Below are 14,238 nucleotides of genomic sequence, written 5' to 3'. Positions count from 1 at the left end.
ACACACACACACACACACACACACACACTCATACTCTGCGCTGTATGGGGAAGGAAAGTTAAGCACGGTTCTAGACCCGGACGGAACGCAACATGATTCGTTGTGAGCGCTCGTTCGGGAAGCGGGACGCGTGTGGATCACACAGGGAAAATGGTATGCAAAATTTGCTACGGATAAAGCGCACCCCGCCCACGGGCACGGGCTTCCGATGGCTTCGCGAAGGCACTTTACCGCGCCAGTTCAAATTTGTCGAACGTTAGTAATGGTTTTAGAAGCGTGGGGCGGTGGGATCTCCAAAGCTCCGGGATGAAAATCGCGTGGGAAGGTGATTTATGGAATGTGGAGTTGGACGCGTTTCTTTCTTTCTTTTTGTTGTTGTTGCTGCTACTTCTGTTGGATCGTGCGAAACCTTATTTAGCAATAATCCTGAATTACTCTCCCTAATGCTGGACCGGGGCGGTCTTAGCCGGAAAGCTCCGTTGGCGGATGAGCATCCTGTCAAAAAGTGCTGACACGGGTGAATCGCGTACCAGCAAAACCGACGACTGGCTGACTGGCGTGAACGTTACACAATTTTTCACCCGCCGTCCGAACGGGAGCACTTTTTTGTTGCGTCCGAGCAGCGGTAACTTTCGATCGAGCGATTTTTGCTGGTTGCCTCCTCGGGTTTGCCGGGCAAAAGTTTCTTCCTCCGAACAACCCGACGGTTGGCCTTTTATGGCTGTTTAGCTCATAAAAATTGCTGTCAATTTTCCAGCAGCAGCAGCAGCAGCAGCCAGTTTAGTGCTGCTTTGTTCGGAAATTGATTTACTGTCGATCGGGACCGTTCGGAACAATGTCGGTTTCGTCAGTCTTGTTCTACTTGTACCGGTTTTCAGCGGGGGAGAAAAAATCGGAACTGCAATACTCCCCGGGGGATTGGCCGCGAAATGGCACCACCAACAACAACAACAAGAAAAACTGGCCAACAAGCGAATGGCTATCATTAACAACATAGTAAAACTTTGCCATTAAAAACCTTCGTCCCAGGCAGCGTATTTTGCGAGCGGAATGGATCACTTTATTAAATGGCAATTGGGAGGGGTAGCGCTATTTACAGCCATTAAGCGTTTCGGTTCGGATCGAATCTAACACAGACCGATTTATCCTAGCAGTGGCAGTGGATTCGATTCTTTGTATTAATGTGGAAAGTTTTCTGTAAAGAACAAATCATGCTTGGTTTTTCAAATCAAAGGCACCGTTTGGCTTTGTTCGTTCAAATGGTATCGTTAGTATTCCTATCTCGCGCTCCATTTCCCGACCATACGCTTTTTGTATTGAACCGAATGCGGCGAGTTACGATCGACTCGTATTGACTGCTGTATCCCGTAGCACGTGCTAAGGTAACGGGGTAGAATACTAATAATTTCCAGTTTACGAGCGACGGGGACGCCCGACCAACCCGGTTGAACCAACCGCCATAAATAATGCACCACTCGTAAAGCACGGGGAAGGGTGTGTGGCTCTCGTTCCCCCTCGGCGACGCCGTGTCGATTGAGTGCCGCGGGAAAACATGTGTCTTGCATTGAGCGGGGTGGAAAAAAGGGATATCGATGGTAGAGCTTGGGTTCCCATGATTATATTTCCCCTCTGGCTGGCTGGGTGGCTGATTCGATCCCGTACGGTGCAATATGTTGGTTAACAATTGAATGTAAATAAAAATCATTGCGCCTTTCAAATAATTTATTTATTGTATGGCGAGGATAACGGAAGGTTCTAAAATTTTAAATTGATGTCTCAAGGAAAGACTGAGCAATGAGTAAAAGGAGCTTTGCGATACATAATGCACAACGCTCTTATGGATTGAATTTAGTTACTAGTTAAGTGAAAATGGTGCTGATCGCAAATAAATGCTATCTTGAAGTTGTTTACAGTTAAGTATTGAAAACACTTTATCATTTGATTGATTTGTCTTGTATAGTTTTTGTAAGCACTTTTCTCACAAAAGTTACCAAAATTGCACGAACTATTGTGGTGAAAAGTAGACCATAAATTGTATTACAATTGATATTATCTTCGGGGCAATGGATGTTGGGCGATATAGGCTAACAGTTGTCTCAATTTACGCTTTATTAGATTTGCACTCGCAACTGCTTGTGCAGCTTGGCTCGTGTCTCAGAATAATATCAATTTTCTTAAGCTTCTGTAAGCAAGTGGCAAGGCTAATTTCTGCTTATTGCTTTGGCACAGCAAAGCTACAGCTTCGATTGTATGACAAAACCAAGGACAGATCTAGCAGTAGAAAAGGAATCATTCAATGGCCTGATTTGAGTATTATTAGCCTTGAGCCGAATGTCATAATTGTGTTTGAGCTGGAATCAATTATTATGAGAATCTGAAAATTCAGTCGATTAGATCATATAAACTTGTAATATTGTAGTTAGTTTTCTGAATAATTTAATGGAGGTTTTAATCATTAAAATGTAACACAATAAACACTTATCTTTATTTTCCTTTAAATAGCTTATTGTTTAGCACCGTTTATGATCATGCTTGGTGACCAAAACGTACCCTCTTACCGTAAACTATTGCTTACTTTCACCGCTTGTAGCTGGTTGCTGGTTCGTGCAGCTTCCTGTGAAATGTTTCAAACGTTTTCAACACGTCGTTCGTACGGAACTGCATTACATTGTTCGCTTTTCTTTCCGTCTATATACCACCCACCCCACAGATCTCAACCCTAGTGCAGCATCGTTCGGAGCAGCAGCATCACACATCGGAGCAGAAAATGCGCGCCATTGGACGGGTCGGCCAGGCGGTGAACCTGGCGGTGGAGCGGTTCGTAACGGTCGGCGAGACAATCGCAGATGACAATCCCGAGATTAAGCAGGACATGTACGATGCCTGCAAGGAGGCACGAGCAGCCGGTAAGTTGCGTCCCGCTTCGGTCGCTTGTTCCGATCGGTCTTCCCTACCCCTTCCAATAGGAATGCCCCATCCAATTTCCAAAGCAAACTCAGACACCGTCTTATTGGCATCATGTGTGTGTAAAATATCGTTGATGGAGAACGGTGAACGGTACATGCCAATTTAAGCAATATTGGTCGTTTTAATGACATTGTTACAGTTTAGTTGCAGGCCCGAATTATCCGTTCCCATCGATCGGCAGAACGTGGCATATGGGCCTGTGGGTGTAGTGGGTGAGTGTAGTGAGTATGCTGTTCATGTTGCCACCCACCATGGCCGTAGTGGTGGTTTGATTACAGGTGGTTTTGACCACCGCCAGCTTCGCATACATTGTAAGCGCGTGTGCGGTGAGCCTAGTCCGGATTGTGTTGATTAGGTGATTTTGAGGTTATGGTGGTTGTTTTAGAAGCTCCCTCAGACCATGCCTTCCCTCACGTGAGAGTTTTGTTCACTGTTGAGTGGAGGTTAAATTATGAACCACTGTACAACAGCTGGATTGCGGGTGTAAATGCGACAATCAGTGACATCGAACGGTGACTGGTTACATTTTGCTGGGTGCAGTTTGGAGCAGAAATAGCGTGCAAAGGCACAATTATGCGCTTCGCCCCGTTTTTAAACCCCAAAAAAGTGATGTTATAATCCATAGCAATTTGTCGGTTGGACGTTTGTATTTAAACGAACTAGCTCTAAGGGTACAAAGTCATGCAAGTTTTCGATTTTCACAATCCCTTTAAATACACTTGCTTGCAGTGAAAATAATTGGGCAAGGGAAACGTCTTGCCAGAGCTCCATTGATTCTTTTAAGCAGCTCTATTTTAAGCTGCAAATAATGAGAGCCAATACCCGCCCTGGGGGGAAAGGCTCTAGTGCCTCATTTGACAAACAACGGAACGAGTTTGTCCTCCATGTGCAGCCCCAGCTTGAGCGCGGTTGAGAGCTCCTCCCTTCCGGTGCACTCCCTGTGTTGTCGGCACATCATATTATCACAAAAGTTTCCTTCTCCTATCGCAGACACGTACATCGGTTGGTAGGTAAGAGGTCTCAAAACCGGCGCTGCCCCCCCCCCCCCCCCCCCCCATGCTCCGGATCTTGCCCCGATCACGAACAAAATCAATACGACATTTATCTCAAGTCATACGGTGACGGTGACCGCGCGGCCACATTGAGACGTGATTGATAGTGTCGGTGTGGTAGCTGGGCTTACCCCCGCTCCATCTCCAACTCATACATACCCCCACGTTGGTATTATTTATGAGTTTACCCTTGACGGGCGAGCTTGCATTGGTCTGAACCTTAGCAACAGTCGATGTCACTGAAAAGTTGAGCCGCAGGCACGGGGCCAGGGAAAGGAAGGATTCCATAGAGCTCGCAAAGTGTGATATTGTTGATGGTTTTTATATCAGACAGCAGGTCAAGCGGATGCCACCGTACGGCATCAATCTATGTCAGGTCAAGCCGGGCGGGCGAGCTTGGGCAAGGGCTGGCTGTGCCAGCGATAAGTTTCTTGCTTTGACAACTTTTCCACTTTTCACGGCTTTTGAAGTGGACTGTTTTGAAGTAATGATAGAGTGTGAAGTAAAGTTGTGAGTGTGTCCTTCTTGAATGTTTATAGTAGATTATTTTTTCGTTGGCAGCGTTTACAGCAAAGATGGAAAGTAAATGATGCAACTGGCCACTCGGCAGCTGTTACATGGATTAGCAAATAAATCATATTTTTTGTAACGAATTAAATGTAGAAATAATGATGAGATATTTTTATTTGGAAAGTTTATACCCTTTCAAAAATTAGTTATTTTTTTAAAACAATTAAATTTTGTTTCTACCAAGTACCTGGCGGCTCCATCATTTATATTTGATACAAAACAATTAGGAAATAAATGTTTTTCGCATACAAAAAGCAGTGAGGATACCAAGATTTAATTAAATCGAAGAAAAGATTCTTTAATTAATGAACAATTATATAAAAAAAAGTTGATAGTCTTTTTTGTGTTAATAAAACCCGAGGAGTTTGACCATGCTCCACAATTGATTGGCAAATAAACGGTTGTTAGCATTAGCAGGACTTTGCTGACAAGACACACACCCGCACGATCGGCACAAAAGCACAACGGCTAACGATATGATTGGTGGTTAAAGTTGAAAATGCAGCTGGAACATGGTTTGAATTTAAAATAGCACCGCTCACTCGCCCGGAGTGGTAGCGGACTAACGGACATCCTGCAGGCGTGAACAGAGCCTAGAATGTGAACAAAAGCCGCAACCGATCGAAAAACTATACCGCTGTGCAGTTTGTGCACAAGGCAAGAAACGAGGGCGACAAAAAACACGGTGACACACACACGCACACGTCGTTCGAATCATCTATTATCCTTGCGTAGCTGAAACGCTTTGCGGTGATGGAATGGCTGCTGAGAGAAACTTTTAATTGACGGAAGAAAAAGCCCACCCAAACGAACATCCTGCACCGTACCCCCTTTCGCTGGTGGTGTGAACGTGAACCTAGAAATGAAAACGGGCTATCTAGGCCGCGCCTGCTGGGCCGAGGACCAAAAGTAAAAAAAAAAAAAGCAAAACGAAAGTGTCGTGAAAGCCCGGAGGAACATTAAAAGCATTTCAAAGCGTTACGGAAACGGTGTCGGGCTTCGCTTCTTGCCACCGTTCTCGCACCACCCTGAGAGGCGGAGAGTGCTTCCCGTTCCTGGTAAAAACCACGCGAACCGAGAATAGACAAACGGAGACCTTTAATTTTAATTGCCATCCTATCCAATTTTATCGCACAACAATCGGGCGTTGGTGTGGCCGTGGTCCGGACTGGTACGAGAATGGCTCAAGCTCAAAACAATGAAGCGTGGTTTGTTTCCATCAGGTTCCCCACGGGCGGTGAGAGGGAAAGACAGTGTGAAGGGAAAGGCTGTTCGTTATTTGATGACGACCCACGAGGTCCGAGCTTGACCTAGTTCGCTCACGAGCATCATGAATGTATGGTCGTACGTTCTTTAATTTCCATTCGATCAGTCGAACTACCGGCCCACTGCCGAAATATCGAATTGCGCTTAATTTCCACCACATGTTTTCATTTGCAGTGTGGAGTGTGGAGCGCGATAAAATGGCATTGCAAGTTGCGCGGTGTTTAGTTTCGTCGTTTGCAAAGTGTGCACGGGGGGTTGAAAATACGCAAAATAGCAATGGGTGGATATCGCTCCATGCAGGCACGGAGTGATGCCGCTCGCAGGCGCGATTGCTCACTGGCGTTTGCGCGCGCGGACGAAACGGGTGATTTGTGTGCTTTTGCGTTTAATTAATAAACTGCAATGGAAGCGATACATGGAAGCGATGCATCCAGAGCACTTAATAAGGGTGTCATCAGCTGCATGGAAATATGCCGTCATTCTGTGTGGCGATACATGTGATGGAAAAGCTTGCTGAAAAGATGTTAACGAAACGATGCCGAACGAGTTGGATGAGTACTAATGAATCCGAGCTGTCGAAAGGAAATTGGGAATACTGTTGTTAAGTTAAACTTGTTTATTTTTGAATACTCTCTGACAGCACCATTTCAAATTCAACTTGAGCGCCTTTTCTGTTTTCACAAACAACCGTTCGCCACGCGCTCCCGTTGCTACTCGAGTTGAATAATGAATGGATTTTGATGAGAAATATCGTTCGCGCACACTACACACATGGGTAGATGGGAATGTAAGACCGGTTTCATATTTATCAAATCCCTCCTACGGGGGGAAGTTTTGAACGAAACGAACGAAGGAACAAAACGGACATTCGCCCATTGGTATATCAGCTGGACGATTATGGGCTCTGACGTGGACAGATGTACCACCACCTTGGCTTGTTGGGCCATTCTGCTGCACTGCTCCTTCGGTTGTTGTGGGAAGCTCAATTACTTGGCTGTGAGTGTGTGTGTGTCTATGTGTGTGTGTGATTGTAGCGAAACAAGCAAAGAAAAAATAAGGCACACCAGCTGACGCTAAATCCCATACTAATTGAAGCCTTAAATCACTTCACCGGCCGAAGCCAGCCGAGCTACCGGCCACCGGCTGCTGCTGTTAGTAGCGAGTGTGTTTTCTTTCGTCGCTTGTGTAAAATTGTGCTCCATCCGTTTCTGGGGTGGGGTAATTTTCCCGCTACCGCCACCACCACCACCACCGCCATGTAGCATCAAACACACGGATACGCAATATCGCGCATTCTTTGCGCCGTGACAACGTGCATCGTCTAGCACACGAAGCGGGGGCGAAAAAAACCAAGGCGAGTCACCCGGAGCTTTCCAATTCGCCAGCACCAACGGCCGCCGCCTACGCGGTGGCGGTGAATTTTATAGGTTTCGCATTATCATGTTATCGTGTTTATGGGTGGGATCGTAAAATTGGCTTGTTTAACGCCACGCTGAAGCAAAAATTCGTTTGCTGTGCCTCTCTGCTTCTGGGTGGGAAGCAAACCAAAAAACGCGCTACAGTGTTGCAAGTAAAGCGCAACATTTTACTACATTTCTCAGTCTTATCTGAAGGAGCGGGCCATGCAAAAGCCGGCCAGAAGAAAGGTATCGGCAAACAGGCAAACAGGCAATAGGTGGAAAACACGATATCAGGCGCAAAACCCTTTTTTACACCTTTGTAGTGTGGAGTTAAATCTGTGGGAGGGAAAGAAGGTTAAAACGGCGACTCTTTTGGGTACAAGTCATTTGCCGTGGGAAGAAAGGTTAGGATTTGTATGGAAAAGGGTAAAGTTTTTATGAGTGGCTGAAGCAACACGAAGCTTCGCTTTTCATCAGTGACAGGTGGATTGGGTAGATTAGGAGCAGCAAATGAAATTGAGATTGAATTTTTGATTGAATAAATTGATGTTCAATATACTTGCTTCGGTCGGTTGTTTTGTGCTAAACTTCATGTTTTTTTACCCCAGTAGCTTTAATTTAGTCGCTTTAACAGATATGTAATGTATACGTCACAGTATTATTGTATCATTCCTGCCGAAAGGGATACTATTCTCTCCTTTCCAAGAGATAGTACAAATAACCGTTTGTTCGAACTCTGTAGCTCAACCGGAAAACCTCTAAACTCTCATACAAACACATACACACAAAGAGGGGAAACATTTCCCTTTTCGCAAGTGCTGCATCTCTCGCTGACGTACTGCAATAACACCGCAGTACGCCCGCCCCAAACGCAGCCAAGGATCGTGACAGTGAAAGTTAAACGAAAATCACCCGTAGTGTTTGTTCTGGTAGCGGTTGGAGCAAACGGAAACCGCAGCAGCGATGCGTTTGCAGAATGCACACCGCTAGAGCTCTGCTGAAGCTGTTGAAGGTGCAAGTGGGTGTGAGGTAGTACGTGTCCACACAGTTTGCAGGATGCACGATAAAATATGCAAACTTTTCAAATAGTCCAATCAAAAACTTTCTACACTGCTAGCACGATGTTTACTTTTTGTGCTAGCACGAAGAGAGGGAGATAAAGAGGTAGCTGGAAGCCGGCCTTTGGCAATGATGTTTGAAACTAGATTTTACGCTGCAATATTGCCAAGTGGCATGAAGTTTGGGTATTGGTGCGTGGTGCCGGTCAAGTGCTGGTGCCGTGAAAGTGGGTCCTTTAATTAAATCTGCCAGACCGTTTTGCTAAAGTGATGGAAATTTTGGGAAACACCTTTTTTGTGGTTGTGCCCGTAAGAGTGTTTTTCTCATCCCGATTTCCTCTCAAACTCAGTGAGTTACTTGATCTTCCGAAGAAACTGCTTGCACCACAGCCAATCGTTTTAGTGATTTTGTTGTGTTTACCCTCTCTATAGCCAACCTGGTCCAGCTGGTCAGTTCGGCGGGACGGTGGTCAAATTTTACGCTCCGTAAAACAACGAGCTGAGCTGTGAAAATCGGCACGCACGGCGCCGTGAAAAAGTACACTCACTAACTGTGTGCCCAGTGAAGCGCCCAACACGCAAAATCCCCCGGCGAAACATGGTCAAGCAATGGTCTGTAAGGGTTTGTTTTACGCTTACTTTACCACTGGCCGTGTCGTGCGATGGGACGCATGGCAAGGGAGAAGGTGTAAAGTTTACGACACGGCTTCGTTACAGCTCTGGCCATCAACAGTGTGTCATTTCGGTCCGGGCTGCTTTTCTCCAGCAGCAAGAAGTAGCTGCACTGCACTGTAAAGGCATTTGCAGCGAATTGGCTAGATGGACGGACTCTTTCCAATGGACTTTACGACAGTTGTCCCGTGGGGGACATGCACAGGGAATGACAATTGAATTATGGATAACTGAATCGGATGGGTCATTGTAGTTGACGAGGCTATGATTATGGTTATTTTCCGGTGTGGTATGTGAGAGGTCACTCACTGCCAGGCAGAAAGGGCACTTTTTGGAGGGGAACCAGGCTAGACTTTGCTCGCGTGTTTGCGATCAGAAGTCGCTAGAACAAATCAAGGTACGCTCGTACGCTTTTACACGCTTTTTCTTCTACATAAGTACACCATGAAAAGTAATGACGGTGCATAAAGACAGGGAAACTGGTCGTAAAATGCATGGAGAACATTATAATTTTGTAAAAATGTTTGTCCAAAAAGGAAAAGCGCAGCAAAGGAACATGGAGGAAGAGCAATAGCATAGGCTGTGTTGGTTAATAAAAGCGTGTCTGCTCTTCGGGCAGGCTCTTCATATGCAATGGAGTAGATTTATTATCTCAGATTTATGTACTCGCAACTCGGAACGGAACAACCTGTTTGGAAGCAGCGAGAGCAAATAAACCAAAAGCACACAGCTCCACAAAGACAAAGGCAAAGTGGAAAATGGGAAAAGAATTATTGGTTCCAGACGAGATCATCATCGAGCACAACTTCCATCACGAACTTCAATAACAAATGCAATCATTATAAATTTGCAAAAGCGAAATGAAATCGTACGGATAGGCAATAAACGAAAAGTGCTTTAAAATTTATGAAGCTTCCCGTTGGGGGAATGAATTGCTCGGATCTGGCATGGTGGTAGTGGATCGAGCTGAACAACGCTTGTATTATGCATCACATGCCAACATTCAGGGGTAAACGAATGGCGCGATGCGGCAGGGCGAAACACTCCTCATAGCAGGGTGTGAGTTCAAGCCGGCAAAGGACCGAAAATGTTTGAATTTATTTACAAAAATGTCTCTTCTGTTGTTTAAATCTGTGAAATTTATCTACTTTTCTCTTTGCAGGCTCATCGATAGAGCGCTTATGTGATATAGCGGCAACAGATCCGACGGTCGGATACTCGCCGCGGCCAAACCCGATCGACGACAGGGGACCGATGATACGCGCCGCCCGGACGCTGCTCAGTTCGGTGACGCGTGTCCTGCTGCTGGCGGACATTGTGGTCGTGAAGCAGTTATTATTAGCCAAAGACAGGGTAACTATTGTGAGGCAGCTACGCCACAAGAAGCCACCAATGTCTTAATGTCGGTTTTGCTTCTCCTTCCCCCAACAGGTAGCTAGAACTTTAGGTAGATTAGAATCAGTGGCCAATTTTACAGAATTCGTGAAAGCGTTCTCAGTGTTCGGTGCAGAGATGGTCGAGCTGGCGCATGTTACAGGTGAGTGAAATGTGGCGCACTTTTCCATAAACTCCACTCCAAAAACCAAATCCCCTTTCAAACGACTGCCAGCCATGTCCGACTGCCGGTCGGTTCGCTGCAATGTTCCCTCTATTTCGGAATGGGCTCTCGTGCTAGGCACAAATATTTCTTCATCCAGTTTGAACCGTAAGCAAGAGCTTCCTGCTTGCGCTTCGTGCTGCTCCTGCCGTTGGTGCTCTGGGGTCGCTGCAAAAAAAAGGCGGAAAAGAAATTGACCAATGAGCTATTTATAAGAAAATTGTTTTAATTTAACGGCCCACTAGACACGTCACACAGCCCACGCGGGGTCGGGGAAGGAAGCCTGCTCCAAATGCAACCGGAAACCGTTCGCTTCCGGGTGCTTTTCAAAGCCATGTGCAGCGCGGTCATGGGTCGAAAAAGCGAAAGAATGTAAATCGTTGTTTGATTCGGTGGCTCGGCTTTCTCTTCCGTGCTTTTCCTTTTATTTGTTTCCGCCGCCGTCGCCACCGCCGCCGCTGTATGCTTAGTGAAGGGTGAACGATTTAGCTCGACACGCTTTTTTTTCCTCGGTACTCTATTTCACATTTTCTTTCTGCTGGGGCCGTTCCAGCTCCCTTAGAATAATGGGGCTTTTTCACAGTGTATGAAGGGAGAAATGGTACCCATAACTCTTTGGCTCGTTAATCAAGTGGAATAGAAATAGTTTTGTGATGGCATTGATTTTCTATATTTTTCATGGACAGTGCCTTGCCCCTTTTGGGTTGTCTCACAATCGCGCGTGGGTGTGTGTGGCTAAATTAAAGCAAAATACCCTACATGCTTGTTCCAATCGTAGCCATATTTCATACTTAAACTCAAGTTTAACAATGTTTTACGATTGGGATGGGATTTACCGGGCTCATGTCCCGCAAAGTACGAGCAGCTTTATGAACATCTGTTTCTCCTTACATGCGTGTGTCTGGTTTTGAGCTTGTGAATGTGTCTTACACAGTTTCTTACGTCACCTGATATATCTATCCTTTGAGACCTTTGACAGAAATGACTTCATTTGTTTGCTTTTACTCTCTGTTCTGTGTCTTGTACGTCGTGTCTAAGGGACACGCCCCGGAGACGGTTTCAGTACGTTCGTTAGCGAAGGGTTAGGGAGGCCGATTCCGATCCATCTGCCCACACCGAGACGAATTATAATAAAGAAATGGTCCCGGGCATTACGGATGACTAACTGCGCAGCATAAAAAAAAGCAGTATGGAGCCCATCAAAATCCCTGCTGGTTGTTAGCAGTAGCAGCAGCAGCAGCTGGATGGTTCAATTTAGTATGACTACGGAAATAGAGAAAGCACATGTGAATGGAGCCCCATGTGATAGGGCAAGACACACCCACATAAAACTTCTCTTCACGCTGATAAATGGTTCGGCATTGTTTGTGTGTTTCTTTCTCAATGGTTTCGCTATTGGCAAATGTGGCTTTTGAGCTGAGCGATAAGAATATGTGTGTTTAAATGATTGGATACAGACCTATGAAATGTTGGTAGGGGTTTTATAATATCTAATTGGAACCAGATGAGACATTCACTTTCCAAAGGATATCGGGGTATTCGTTGATATGCTTGTTAGCAATAAATCAAGCTTGACCATTAGCAAAAGCGGTTTCATTTTTCGATTCGATTCCTCGCAGATATCTCATAAAAGAAAACATAAATTCATATCGTCATAATGATAACCTTCCCGTGGTAAAGTGCTTTTGAAAACGTTATAAATTTCGATCAAAATTCCATAATTTAATGTGAAACTTTTCTATGGCCCACCCCTATAACGACCTCAACCGGAAAGTGAAGGAACATTTTACTGAGGATAAAAACGACAGTATTTTTACACCCCGGCGTTTTATAAGGCATTTTCATTTCCAATAAATCGTAAAGAAAGAGAGAGCAAGAGAGTGAGAGAGAGTGAGATAGGTAAAGTTTAATCGGCTTATCCCTTCCCGGTGCTCTAATCTCATCGCTTGCTGCTCATAACTGTCACTCAACCGTTTTCCACCCTTTTGAAGATTGGAACGCAAAAGTCTTTCTTCCCACTCACACACACACACAGAGCGTACGGGATAGAAGAGGTTCCAGATTAAAATAAAATCCCCCCCCCCCCCCGTGATGTAAAGGAGCTGAACAGGTTCAAAGGATCAGGAGAGGAGGTGTGATGTGGGGCGGTAGCCATCGCGACCCGCTCGAAGGCTGCGACAGCGCGATGGGAAAACGTGTGAGAATTTATGATTCCTGGTGTAATAACTTGACATGGTATGCGGTCAACGACACTATGTCGTTTACAACAGAGGGAAGGGAGCGAGTGTGTGTGTGCAGGGAGACTTGGGGAAGGTTATGAAGGATGTGGTATTTGCCGTTTGCACAGCATTCGCCACCGTTGCTGCACAGGGACCGGGGTCACCGGGCAAGTGGTTAGCTTGCCCTCCTAACCGGTTCATAATTGCGGGTCATAAATTGAAAGTGGGAAAGATTTAATGGGATTAATTAAATTAATCGCCTGTGTTGTGTCCCCAGCGTGTGTGTATAGGGTGAAAGCAAACACTGCTTCGAGATATTCATTTGTGAGCATAAAAAAAGCTTTCCATGTGAGTCTGTGTTCTATAAGCTTCTAAACTGACAGGAACCTACGGAACAATAAGATTTATTTGTTTTTTCTGTTCACGAGGATCATGACAAGCTTTAGGAATTGGTCGAAAAGAACTGCTTGCTTGGAGTTGATTTCTCACATACACATTCAACGCTGTGCGACATGTGCGCTTATATGCTCCTTTTCCCTTCTCCCATTCCAACGGGCAGGCAATCGACAGAACGACTTGAAGGACGAGCGAAGACGGGCCCAGATGTCCTCGGCACGGCAAGTTCTCGAGCGTTCGACAATGATGCTGCTAACATCATCGAAGGTAAGTCAGCCGGAGCAGCAAAACCTGACGCCCGAGCGAATGTGACGCGTCCTGATTCTTTCACTTCTTCTTCTTCTTCCGCGCTCCGTTTCCCTCTTCAACGCAGACGTGTCTACGGCATTCCGAATGTGCCCACTCGAAGGAAAACCGTGATACGGTGTTCTGCCAGATGCGACGAGCGATGGACCTGATACACTACGTGGTGAAGGACGGCATCCTAGAGTCCGCATCGGACCGGAACGCATTAAGGCAGGTTAGTGTGTGCGTGTGTGTGTGTGTCTGTGTGTTTAGGGTGGATTCTTGGGAGTGATATGGGAGCTTGATAGGAAATTGTCCCCGCTCGGTCGAGTGCCGTTTCCTGACAGCCGTTTATTTACCGATCGGAGATTACCGAAGTGATTGAGTTATTTCCAAACGTGAAGTACAGTTTAAAAGGGTGTTTAGTTAGTAGCATAAGCCAGTGGACATTGTGAAGCGAAATGTGTCTCATTTATTGTCACATTACGGTTAGTAAGCAATGGTTTCGTGATCAAAAAATTAGAATGGTAGAATCATCATTTCTCTCCTAAATGGAGGGCAATCCCCTAGAGCTAGTTAGGCTCTATGAATTTAAAAAATATCTTTACAGAATTAGCCGAAAAGATCCAATTTTAATCCATGCTCAAAACTGGAACAATAAATTTGCATTTCTCTCTTACTATTGCTTCACCCTCATTGCAAGGTACCGGAGTGGGATTCGGAGCGTGCGACGGCATTTACCTGCCTGCGGCACTT

The 14,238-nt window shown here is 45.6% G+C and overlaps 1 protein-coding gene across 13 annotated transcripts in view; it reads left to right on the top strand.

The window, feature by feature from the left end:
* The window catches only part of LOC121598589 (alpha-catulin), a 74,516-nt gene that overhangs the window by 43,389 nt on the left and 16,889 nt on the right, over positions 1-14,238 (top strand). For all 13 annotated transcript variants that reach the window (XM_041925638.1, XM_041925639.1, XM_041925635.1 and 10 more), the window contains exons 3-8: positions 2,711-2,906; positions 10,148-10,338; positions 10,417-10,522; positions 13,361-13,464; positions 13,571-13,717; positions 14,186-14,238. The exon at positions 14,186-14,238 is cut by the window's right edge and continues 376 nt beyond it. In XM_041925638.1, coding sequence (XP_041781572.1) covers positions 2,711-2,906; positions 10,148-10,338; positions 10,417-10,522; positions 13,361-13,464; positions 13,571-13,717; positions 14,186-14,238 — 797 coding nt within the window. The remainder of the gene's footprint in view (positions 1-2,710; positions 2,907-10,147; positions 10,339-10,416; positions 10,523-13,360; positions 13,465-13,570; positions 13,718-14,185) is intronic.

The sequence above is a fragment of the Anopheles merus genome, chromosome 3L, assembly GCF_017562075.2.
Source record: "Anopheles merus strain MAF chromosome 3L, AmerM5.1, whole genome shotgun sequence".
Classification (NCBI taxonomy): domain Eukaryota; kingdom Metazoa; phylum Arthropoda; class Insecta; order Diptera; family Culicidae; genus Anopheles; species Anopheles merus.
This window is presented reverse-complemented; position numbering and strand designations above follow the sequence as displayed.